We start from the raw sequence: 12,996 nt of genomic DNA, 5'->3' as shown, positions 1-12,996 counted from the left end.
ACCACCTAAGCAATCGTTTCTTGATCTTCATACTTATGTTAAAGAACTCCTTCAATCTTCTGAGTCAACAAAAAATTTCAAACGTTGTCACTGAAAAAGTCCCTGCTGCTTTTGAATGGAGCCCAATTCTGTACAGTAAATTCCTTCTATGAGAAAAACTTGCAGGGTGACCAACAGAGTCTCTGAACTTGTGGCTGAGTAAACCTGCCATCTCAGGAATATAAAGAGAGGAAATGCAGGAAGCAAGGCCTTGGATGACTCTTACAATCTGTAGCATGCAGAGACAGTTGGTTAAAGCTCCAGAAGGTCCTGCTCTCAGGCTAAAACCATCTGCTCCTCCGTAGCCATCCCCCCTCCCCCCAACCCTTTGCCAAAGCTGGTCATCAGCCCTAGATGTATGTTCTACTTTTTTTTTTTTTTTTAAAAAAAGGCAATTCATTAAAACCAATACCAGTTTATTAAAATAGCAAGCAATTAGTGGCTGTTACTTGGGGGCTCAGGGACTCCTTAAGATGAAGTAACCTAAGCCCATCTAATTTTAAGTCCGTTGCTCTAGATTTGGGAATGCTTGCTGTCCCTACCTCAGAAAGTAGTCATTGAAATGTCACTGACATAAAGAACTAATAATGGCTCCTGGGCTTTGAGATGTAGACCGAGCAGAGAAACATGCCAGGGGATGCAGGAAGGGCTTGGGAAGGTGAGCAGCAAGTAAGCAAGCCTGCTCTTTGCCAACGGAATCCTGAGGTGCCCTCAGCAGGAAAATCCTTCCTGCCAGGCAGAAGCTCCTTCTGGAAACTTCTGGGAGGCCATCTGTCATGTTGGCTTCTGTTGCTTACTAACTATGCAGATTTAATTAAAAGTTGTATCAGAGAGTGAAAGCAAAGCATTCCTATGGTGCTATTGGATGATGACGCTGCTTTCCAGTTTTCCTTTTATTCCTATTTTGGCAAAACCTTGGAGGATGCGTCTGTATTTGTCGTGAGCTAAGTATCCAGTGGATACTTCAGTGGGAAATGGACTGTGCTCTTTGGACAATGAGTTCAGTGTGAGGGGAGCATAGAGGTGATGAGCAAGTGTGACCCCATTTTTGAGGGAGTTTGTAATTCAAGGCAGAGCACAGTATGATAAATCTGGGTGATAACACAGATCAAAAGGAAAGGAATGGAGGCCTTCCTCCCTGGTGACTTTCTGAGGAATCAGGTGATTGCAGCCCTCTCTCTCTCTCTCTCTCTCTCTCTCTCTCTCTCTCTCTCTCTCTCTCTCTCTCTCTCTTGTATGCAGTGTGTGCTGTCAGGATTTAAAACTACCCAGAAGTAAAAGCCCTAACTGGTTTGCTGCAAGTCCATTAAAATATTCCAGAGCTTCTTGTAGTTGCTGGTTCATTACTTGGAGAATATCTTAACCCTGGAAAGAGAAGGATCCACTGTCTTTATTATACAAATTGGGGTACTAAAACCTTTGTCCACAGATTGGCTAGAAAGGTATATGGGGGTGGTGCACAATTATACAACTTAAACAAACCATCAGAGGAAAAAGTACTAGAGGCAGTTGAAGGGCTAAGTACACAGTGAGTGGTTAGGGCCACAATAATGGGAAAGAAATCTACCTAGGAGCTGAAATGTTGAAATCTGCATTTGAAAGATGCCTCTGTATCTCCTTAGCCTGTCATCAGATATCAGCAGCTATTGAAATAAGAGACCTGGCTGGCTGAACTATAATAACCTCAAAACAATGACCTGGGATTGGTTACCTCTAGAAAAAAAAAGTTTTCCTGCATCCAAGAGGCATTTGCTAGAAAACTCAGAAGGTACCAACTGGGTTAGTGATTCAGCAGCCCTGATTCCCTTAATAGAGCCCTTTGCCCAGTTCAGTCCAGATGTGTTCCTTGTTGTTTCTACTTCTGTGAGCTGAAATAACAGCTTGGCCACTTACCCGAATCCACTCTTCTAAACCTCAGCTGCCAGAGCACCAGCCTCAGGCCTGGGAGTTGGCATGCCGGGTGCAGGTCTTCCTGGTGCCACTTGGAATTGGAATCCCTTTCACTATGTAGCCCAGGTGGGCCTTGAACTGACAGCAATCCTTTTGCCTTAGCCTCCCAAGTGCTGAGGTTCTAAGCATTAGCCACCACATGTGGTTTATAACTGCCATCTTTTTTAATAGATTTTTTTTCCATACAGTATATTATGATCACAGTTCCCCTCCCCTAACTCCTCCCAGATCCTTACCACCTGCCCTCCCATCCAAATCTACACCCTTCCTCCCTTTCATTAGAGAACAAACGGGCATCTGGAAAATACTAGCAAAATAATATAAGATAAAATAAAAACATGCAAACTGGAATAGGACAAAATGAACAAGAAAAGCAGCTGAAGAAAATGCACAAGAACCACATATAGATGCAGAGATACACACATTTGCACACACAGAAATCCCATAAAAATACAAAACCAACTGAAAACCAAAATATAGACACAAAAGACCTGTAAAACAAACAAAACAAAAGAAAAACAATACCGCCCCCCCCCCCCGACAAAACATTATGAGTCAAAGAACCTCCAAAAATGCCATTGAGTTAATTAGCCATCGACTGCTGGACGTGGGGGCCTGCCCTTAAGAGTAGTTCATATACCCAATGAGGCTCTGTTGTAGAAAACGATTTTTCCCTTGTGAGAGGCTATCAATTGGTAATAGCTTTGGGGTTAGGGATTGGGGCATGTGTCCAGTTCCCCTCTCAGTGTTGGGACCTCATCTGGCTTAGATCTGTATAGGCCTTATGCATGCTGCCACAGTCTCTCTGAGTTTATATGTGCTTTGTTCCTGTTGTGTTTAGAAGTGTTTGTTTCCTTGGTATCCTCCATCCCTTCTGGCTCTGAGGGGAGGGATTTGATGAAGACATCTCATACAGGACTAAGTATTACAAGGTCTCTCATTCTTCCCATATTGCCTTACTGAAGGTCTCTGTATTTGTCCCAATCTACTGCATGCAGGAGCTTTTTTTTTCTTCCTTATTGAAATTTTTTTATTCATCTTACATTCCAACCACAAATCCCCCTCTCTTTCCTCCTCCCACTCCTCCCCCCAGTCTTCTCCTCCCAACCCTCTCCCCATTCCCTCCTCCAAAAAGGTAAGGCCTCCCACGGGGAGTCAGCAAAGCCTGGTACATTCAGTCGAGGCAGGTCCAAGCCCCTCCCCAGCAGAAGCTTTTCTGATGGTTGCTGAGCAAGAAAATGATCTATTAGTACAGCAGAATGTTGTTAGGAGTCATTCTGTTGCTATATTCCTTTAGCAGAAGAGTTGGATTTGGTTTTCCCCTGGGTTCCTGGCCTATCTAAGTCTCAGGGTCTTGGCAACCCAAGCAGTGCAAAGGAGGGGTTCCGTTTCATGGAGTGGGCTTTATACTCAATCAGATATTGGTTGGTTACTCCCACAAGCTTTGTGCCACTATTGTATCAGCATATCTTACAGGCAGGTCACCATTGTAGATTGAAAGATTTGTAGCTAGGTTGCTATTTGCATTTCTCCTTCATTGGTCTGCAGAATACCTTCTAGTACCGTGAACACTAGTCAGTATGGGTGAAAGCTCTAGGTAGGCACCAGCTCGACTCTCTGTGTTCTTTGACGTGGAGTTAATTTTCTCACATCTTGTCGGCCATAAGCAAAAGACTCCAGCAGCAAGGTGCAGCCTCAAGTATAGACTGCAATCTTTTTCAGACATGGAAATAGGTAAATTGGAATATTTGAAAGGATATATTAGATTTACTTTGGGGCTTGGATCGCATTCTGAAATAAGGCATTGGTTAGCATTCTGAAATATCAGTAAAGGCAGTAGTAAAAAAAGCTGAGACTTTTACTCAATACTCACTCAATGTCTTTGGCAAAAGCCCAAGCTCATAACTCATTCAATTCTAACTTTAGTACAAAAACAAAACAAAACAAAACAAAACAAAAACAGATGTCATTATCCTACATTTTGCAATTAGGGACACTAAGATACAAACATGTTTTGTAACTCATCTCATGAATAGATTTTTAGATGAGGTACCTATGCTCCTTACTTTTTAACTATTACAAAAGTTCTAAGGTCTGCCTCCAAAAATGTAATTTCAAATAGAGTACAGAAGTGTGACAATTAGGAAAGATGTACTAGTATAAGATATGAATTTTTTTACTATTTTTAAATCCTTAAAAATTCTTATTATTTTACATCCCCTGATACAGTCATGGATAGATGGCGATGACTGTGGCTGATAACAGTGTAGCATTAGTTACATCCATAAGATTGAACATAAGCTTTTTTTAGGCAGACCAGTAAAATAAATCATGAAGACAGGATGTAAACATCAAAGGGATGTTAAGGTACTAAAATTTTTCCACTTAATCATGAGTGAAGCCATTCTTTGCAAAATTTGTTATTGTGAATGGACACATACCACAGATACAGACACACACACACACACACACACACACACACACACACACACACACACACACACAGAAACAGAGATACACACAGAGAGACTATAAAGATATATAGACAGATAGACAGACAGACAGACAGAGAATATGAATATGAGAATAGTTGGTGATGGAATTCAGAGTGTTGCATTTGCTAGATGTCCTGGTTAGTTTATACTGCAAACTTAACATAACCTAATGTCATCTGGGAAGAGGGAACCTCAATTAAAGAATTGCCTGGATCAGATTGGCCTGTGTCAATGTCTGTGAGAGATTGTCTTGATTCATGACTGGTATGGGAGGGTGCACACAACCAGCTGTGGGTAATACCATCCATAGCAGGTGGGTTTGGGATAGATAAGAAAGTTAGTTCCACATGAGCCAGAGAGTGATCCAGTAAGCAACATTCTTCCATGGTTTCTGCTCCAGGTCTCTGCTCTGACTTCCATAGATGATAGACTGCTACCTAGAATTATAAGCTCAGCAATCCTTTCCTCCCACTAAGTTGCTTTTGGTCAAGTGTTTTATCATAGCGAGAGAATGAAGCTGGAACATTAGACAGGAGCTCTACTTAATTTCCTAGATTCTTGAATGACGATCATTACTTTGTCCAAGAGAGCATTTGAAGTTATTGTAAATGGGACTCTGAAGTTCTCATGCTGAGAGAATATGTATGCAGAATACAGCAAATAATGCTTTGTGGTGGACAGTTTCATAGACTATCCCAGCAGGACCAAAAAAGCAGCATCAAGCATGAACATAATGAGCGTACTTAAGTGTTTATCTCTGTGACTGGTTTACGTATTTACTCTCATGTCTTTCTCCCATCTGTGCCTTTGATGACGTACTCAATCAAAATAATGGTGCCAAATGGGCCTTAATGGGCTTCCCCTAAGAATTAGTAAATCATAATCCTCTTCTCAAAGGCAACTGCTGTCCAAATCCCAGTCTCCTAGGATTTATTGCATGGTTGGTGTTCTCAGCCACTGAGTTGGGGGTCTGCCAGATGCTCTCTAGTTACTCTAATGTGTTGAGGATGCCACACAGGTCTCTAATACTTGGTGGAAGACTACACCCACTACTGAGCATACTCATTGGTCCTCAGCATGACAGACATAAACCCAGAAACGTCTTCCATATGCAAAGTTAACAAACAAGAGCTACAAATCATACAGATGAATGCTTTAAGTTGGACTTTGCATTTCCTCCGTGCAGGAGAAAGTTATTGAAAACTGTCTGCAAAGGAGAGGGCATACTTGAAGGGATCCCGTACTTACTTGCTTGGTAAAAATACATGGTTGTGATTGATTGGAGCCAGTCCCACATCCTGAGGGAACAAGAAAAGAGGGTCATGCATTAGTCAGGGCTCTCCAAAGGAGCACCCCGATAGAATGAGCTAATTTATATATACAAATATACATTAAGAGGGCATTTATTTGAATGGCTTATAGGCTGTGATCTGAGTAGTCCAATGGTTGTCTCCTGACAGAAAGGCCAAAGATCCAGTAGTTGTTTGGTCCACAAGACTTGATGTCTCAGCAGTGCCAGTCTGGTGCTGGAGTCCCAGGGAAGTCCTAGAGAGCTGCTCGTCTTCTATCTGTGTTGGAATCCTGAAGAAATAGTTTCTAACACCAGTGAATGAATAGCTCAGGATAGATGAACTTGCCAGCAAGAGTGAGGGCAAACAGAGGAGCAGGGAAGGCTTGCTTTTTCATTTACTTTCGTGTGGGTTGCCACCAGGAGGTGGCCCACATTTAGGATGGATAGGACCAACACTTTTATCCTGGTGTCAGATAGGTGTTCCACCTCAAATAACCCAACCAAGAAAATTCCATCACAAGTGTGTCCAGCTACTTGCATTTTAATTAATTATAAATGTAGTCAAGTTGACAACCAAGATTAGCCTCCACAGGTCACATTCCCTAAAAATCCAAAGAGAAGGAGTTTAGAGGCTCCATGTGAAAAAATTGTGAATTTGGATAGGGGAACCAATGAAACAAATTTATTGTTTTCTTCAAAAGTGCATTTGTAGTATAGCATTTGGTTGTGCTTCTACAGTGCTCTACAAAAATGTATGTATTTAACAACATAGTCTCTTTCCTTGGGTAATTCAAGTAGTAAAATTCTCCTACCATATGACCTGGATCTGGGAGCTTGTAAAGGGCATCAGTCAATAAGTCACATGGCCCCAACCAGGGATTAGCTTCTGAAACATGGCTGGAAGGCACCTGAGAGAACATTTGTAGCATTGCATAGTTTAGAGGGAGGAGATCCTCAGTTTACCATGTGATTAAGAGGTTTTGGCTAAACCTAGGTTTGCCTTCTGGCTATACATTCATTAGCTTATTCATCAATCTAGCACATATATATGAAGTGTTTTCAATGTATTGAAAGTGTTCTCATTCGTGAGTAGAGAAGGGGAAAATGAGTGTGGCCTCTGTTCTCATGTCACCCACTTTAAATGTGGGGATGTGGCTGATGCATAAGCACATATGAGATAAATTTTGGGAGTGAGAATAAAGCAAGGTATTGGTAGTCACCAGGAAGGACAGGGAGATGTCTCGAGATGAAGAACGTAGCCTGTTCCTCCCAGCTTAGGAATTGCACAGGTAGTTGACAAAGTGGTAGTCAGAAGGGGAAGAGTGGAGCAGATGAGGTCTGTGTGTCAGAGTAATGGGAGGCCATTTCAGAACTTCAAGAGAGGAGATGCAGTTTGATTTATGTGTTTGAGACCCCGCATGTAACCCATGAAGCCTTGATTGTCCAGGAGTGAATGAAACTGAACAGGATGTAAAATTCAGATGGCTTAGCCTAGGATTTGGATAAAGTAAACAGACCGAGCATATATGACTTAGCACGAGGCTCCCATTTTCTTAATAGCACTATTTCATTTGCCAACTCATGTGAGTCTCAGATACATGAAATCATAAATAACAAGTACTTTTGAATTTATTGTTTCAATTAAAAGTATTAATGATGTCTTATTGATTTATAAATAAGGCTTTATATATAACATATCATATATAAACATATAATTTTTTTTAATCAGGGTCTCACTGTGTACCCTTGGCTGACCTGCAACTTTGTATGTAGACTAGCTAGGCTTGATCTCACAGAGGTCTGCCTGCTTCTGCCTCACAGGTGCTGGGATTACAAGTGTGTCACTCCATGCACAACTGTTGTATTTTACTTAAAACTTGTATTCAGTTTCTTTCATCTCTTGAGCCACTTTTTAATTCATCTACGTTTTTCAATCAAGTCATCTTCACTCCAGCCTAATTCCTTTGCTAGAGCAATTTTGAACCCATGTCTTGTACGCTCACTGGTTGTTTTTAATAAGCCTACATTTATTGTGAGGCTGTAGGTTTTTAGTAGGCCTAAATATAGTAATTAAACAAACACTGGTATTTCTTTGTCTTTTACAGAATAACATGTAGGTGTTTGGGTGATCCGGGCTGGTCCACACTCAGGCTGCTTTAACAGTTATCTTCTCCTTGAGTGGCCATATCACCCACTATGTTCCAGGCAGAAGGAAGGGGCAAAGGGAGCTTGAAGGCACCTGACCATCTTACGGTCAGAATAAAGAAGTGGGACGTGTCATTTCTAATTATATCCCAGGACATTTTAGTCACATGGACACCTGTTGTCATAGAAGAAGGGACCGCAGAGATGGACATTAGTAAATGACCAACAAGCTGTCCCAGTGGTCTCTGCATAGCAGAAGGACAGCTGGCTTTTCTGTTATCCTGTAGGTATCTGAGTGCTTTTCACTACCAGGAGCTATTCAGTGCCTTAGAGCACACATAGCAAGAGGTGTAGGGTTACATGATCTCTACAACCAATCACTGACGGTATTGCCATCCAAGGGATTTGTAAAAGGTAGAGGGTATCATTCTTTAGGAATAATTAGAAAATGAGTCGTTATTGCTGTTGGTGTTTTTGCCTAAACATGAGCTGAACAAGAACAGCAAAAACAGGCATGCCAAAGTGGATGGGGGAAAGACCACAAGGCCTCAACTTCGTACAAAGAATTGTAGCCAGCTAAGGAACACTGAGGAGAGAGGGAGAGATAGTCACCCCCAGGGAAGAGCGCACAAACTGGTTATTCAGACTAAATGCTTATCTCAGAGAGCATACATACAAGTAACCTTATACAGACCAAGCAGGTTACATTTAGGAATACATACACACATGCGCACGCGCGCGCACACACACACACATACAAATTATGAAAAAAAGGAGACTATAGATTTGAAAAATCTATAAAAAAGGAGTATGTGGAAGGTTTTGGACAAGGAAAGGAAGAAAGAAATGTGATTATATTGTAATCTATAATTAAAAAAAGAAAGTGAGTTTTTACCACTTAATATCTAAGATTCTCATTTGAAGAAATCCCATCGGATGAGCTCTGAAAGCAGCCGAGTCGGCACAGACTTGGGCCATTTCAGACTGACGTGTGGCTTCCAAATGGCACTTTCTGTTCAAAGAAGGTAATTATGAGAAGCCTACAATAAGAGGCTTGGGGAAGGCTCAACATAAAGAGATTCCTTCTTCTGTGAGAGGTAATTGTGGGAGGAGGTACTCAACTTATATTTAGACAGTGAAGGAGGGTGATCTAGGTCACCCGTGAGCAGGTGGGGGAGGGATAGCAGAAGGGAGAATATAATGTCAAGAAATGTTTTCTATTTTTCTCAGTTGCATGGGGAAATAATTACTACTTGGTTTTTTCTAGCGCTATGGGGGTCATGAAGGATGTGAGGCACGTAGCAGAGCATACTCAGTGCCTCATCCCCGCATGGCACTAGGAAGAGAATGTACACAGCCTCCATCTTTGCGATCATTGGTGTCAGTATTAGACAGGATGCCATATCATAGTGGAAAGGCTTCATCTGTCAAACAGTATTTGTTCAGTGGATGATCAGTTTCAATGTGATCCAAAAACGGGAGAAGTTTACAAATGACAAAACGTCCAGGCATTTGAATACCACCCCCTCCTTCTATTAGGCCTCTGTTGTCTCTATTGTCTTGTTGGTATGAATCATCCTGATTTGAGGGAGCACACTGATGGAAGTGATTGTTTCGAGAAAGCTCTTGTTTAGAAAGACTGTTCCTACAGTCTTTTTCTTCTTCTCAGGACAACAGAACTCCCCAGCTCTTCTCTGCCTGGCAGCGTGGTGAAGTGACCTGCATACTTAAATAGCTCTAATTCATGAAGTGCCCGAGCTTTTCCCTCAAAATGTCACATGTTTGCCATTGACTTTAGAGCTCCGTGGATGTTTAGTGTCATGTCTTGCTTACTCATTGGGGCATTACAATCAGGATGTGTCAAATGGCTATGTGCTTTTGTCCCAGTATTGCCAACGGATTAGCCATGACTGTCGTGCAAGCATTTACTTCCATTTGACAATTTGGTATTTCTGCAAATGCTTTGTGTCCATTCACAAGGGCGATGCTTTCATTTGAAATGCTGCAGTCACCAGGGAAAAGGCCCAGTGCTCTTCACTGATAGGCCAGCTCTCCCTCTGCCTCCTGTTGCTATGGTGCCCAGCAGAGTAACTTCCTTGCCCTGCACATGTAGGAGGCTCCGTCTCCATGGATACCCCACTCTGAGACTGTACTCTGCCGAGACATGAGCTGCACACACTGTATTTCTGCAAAAGACATACCCCAGCCTGTGGTGGGAGGCTGTTTGCAGTATTTGCCATGAAAGTCTATGGAGCTTACTTTCTTAGTAAGTAGTGTTAGTCACAGTAAGTAAATGATTATATTGGATCACAGTGCATATGCTCTGTGTGTGTGTGTGTGTGTGTGTGTGTGTGTGTGTGTGTGTGTGTGTGTGTGTGTAAGTTATAACAGGGTAAAAATATATAGTTAAAACAAATGTCGACTCTGCCATGTAATGCCATTTAGATATTCTGAATGTGGGGACAATATCTAAACTTCTTTTTCTTTCTTTAATGCCTACATATGTTGTTTCAAATACCTCAGTCTTTTATGAGTCTGTGTATGTGAACTAATGCCAAAAATAAGTTTAAAATGACTCTGGATGGCTACATTTTGACATGTTCTCCTCACTCTGAGCATTGCACGCACATTTATAAATACTGAATGTAGCACAACCAGTGTCTGGGCTAGGGGAATAGACAAGCATGGCCACAATTAACACTAATTGGCACCTCACACGGTTTGCAGAGGGCCTCTGCGTAGGCCGAGATGCGATGCATTTATTGTCAAGAGAGAGTCTGCTTCTGTGATTAGTGCAAGAAATGCCCTTGTCTGCTGTTTAACTGTGGAAAATATTCAGGGCACGTCTGTCTGACCTATTTCGATTTACTTTCTTCCATGACATCCAGTAGACATTCTCAAACTCATGTCCACCGGTTGGGGTGTGGAGGATTTTTTTGTGTGGTCTGAGTTGATGGAACACTTCCTCTTTACTGTACATTCTAGGAGCATAGGAGTTGGATTCCTGCTGTTGTAAAACATGTGAGTCATCTTAAAGAGCCTTTTATCTGCTGGGCAAATGATTAATGCCTGTGGCATTAAAATTAACTAGTAGAAACGTAAGGACGGCTATACATATGGTTACTATGCCTCTAGCTAGATAGTCTTAAAACTGTAAAATTAAGATTTTTAGAATGTCTTCAGTAGACATGTGGCATCTAATGACTCCAAATGAAAAGCAAAAATAGGCCGTGAAGTGTTAAGATGCTGATGTTTAGTCAAAATCATAAAAATAAAAAAGAATGAGCACAGAGCATTGGGCCAGACTGTAAAGTTCTTTTGTTTTCCATAGTTTATGGCCATTTAAGCAAAAGACATAATATGTTTGATATCTTTTTCAACAGTTAGTCATGAAGTGGTGGTTGCCCCAAATGGCAGAAGGTCCCACCCTCTGAGAGCATGAATGGACTGATGACTATTATGTTCCCAACTTGTCACAAGGGTCAAGCTTTAGGTCATCAATTTAATGTTTTATAAAAAGTTTCCATAGTTGATGAAGCAATGAGCAAAGCTTCTTATGACAAACTTTGCAGAAATCATGATGTTGGTAATCTGGAAGTTCTGTCTATGACACTGTCCCCAACGTTTTCACTTCATTAAGAGAGTAAGAATCTGTGTCTCTTTTTCACTTTATCTAACAAATTCTGTTTCTTGCATATCTTTCAAAATGGTGTGTGTGTGTGTGTGTATGTCTGTGTCTGTGTCTGTGTGCATGCACGCGAGTGAGTGTTGTTTTAATTTTGACCTCAAAGTGTCTATGTATTTTACCTAAAATGTGCAGAGAAAAATAGTGCCATCAGCTAAGGTTCTCTTGAAAATCTGATGACACATGGCATAGAGTAACTATGAGGTGGTATTATATGGTATGACTACTGTAAGCATAATCATCATTATGGCAGGCAACACACAGTGGTCAAGGGAGGTTTTAGATAACAGCTTGAACAATTCTTTGATATTTTTCAGTTTATTAAATTGTATGTTAAGTACTAAAAACTTATATACAGTTGGTATCTTGAAGGTAGTTGTGAGTTCCAATGTACAAGAGAGTGTGACTATCCCAAATTGAAATATTTAGACTTTTCGTTCACTTCAGATATGTTGATTTCTCCTTTGTTAAATTGTTACACATGCATAACAGAATACTTTCCAATTAATTTTGTTCCTGCTAGCAATAACTCTTTAGGCTATTACAGTGTGCAGGCGTGGTGGATGAAGCTAGGCCATAGCACAGTTTTAGCCCATATTTATAACATGAATTGAAAATGTGACAATTAAAACCTTGGCTTGAGGTTTTTAATCTCACTTCCTGAAAAGATTTCTGTTCAGGATTTAGTGGATCAAACATTTTGTTGAAAGAATCATTGCATTAAGTTGAAAATTCAGGGAATGACAAGAGAGAAAGAGATGGGAAATGACTGATTAATCTGTATAAAAATAGGCCTCATGCTGGGGTGTTTCCTTTTGCACTAGTCCCGTGTGACAGTCAAGTAAAAATAAATAAATAAATAAACCAAACCGGGGGGGGGGGGGGGGGAATTGGTGCCATATGCCCAGAGCCTGCTGGTAGTTATTTAAAGCATATGCAGAGTTGACCTTAGATTATACTTTGCAACTTTATTTTTATTTTAATGTCATTTTCATTTCTACTTTTCTTTCTGGCATATTCTCATCCCTTCCATCTGTTTGCCCTGGAAAGAATATAGCATGTGTAAAAAATACGATACCACCATCTCACTTGAATAGAAAATGGGGTGGGGTGGGGCTCTAGAGGTTAGGAACTCCGAAGCAGTGTAAGTCCACACACCCCACCTACGTCTTGCTGAGTATAATTGGACGTGCACATCACTCAGATAATCTAGTAAGAATAAGTCTCTTTTCTAATGTTCCAAGACAATAACTAAATCTTTAGCATCATCCCTACTAACCAGGCAACTTTCAGTTTTATTCTACTGATCTGTAAATGAAAAAATGCCCTCATTTTTCCCATTGTTGTTAGTCATGCATACCCGGGCTGTGGGCAGGCTGTCACAGTTTGTG

General features: G+C 41.1%; 1 protein-coding gene across 5 annotated transcripts in view; it reads left to right on the top strand.

Annotated features, from left to right (window-relative positions):
- Sybu (syntabulin) overlaps positions 1 to 12,996 on the top strand; it is a 107,030-nt gene that overhangs the window by 62,115 nt on the left and 31,919 nt on the right. The window contains exon 1 of one of the 5 annotated variants that reach the window (XM_052747784.1): positions 10,055 to 10,186. The exons of the other annotated variants lie outside the window; for them this stretch is intronic. Within the exon in view, the coding sequence (XP_052603744.1) occupies positions 10,159 to 10,186 (28 nt within the window). The 5' untranslated portion in view covers positions 10,055 to 10,158. Of the gene's footprint in view, positions 1 to 10,054; positions 10,187 to 12,996 lie in introns of those variants that run through there. 5 annotated transcript variants of the gene reach the window in all.

The sequence above is a fragment of the Peromyscus californicus genome, unplaced genomic scaffold, assembly GCF_007827085.1.
Source record: "Peromyscus californicus insignis strain IS unplaced genomic scaffold, ASM782708v3 Scaffold_20__1_contigs__length_68692818, whole genome shotgun sequence".
Lineage (NCBI taxonomy): Eukaryota > Metazoa > Chordata > Mammalia > Rodentia > Cricetidae > Peromyscus > Peromyscus californicus.
This window is presented reverse-complemented; position numbering and strand designations above follow the sequence as displayed.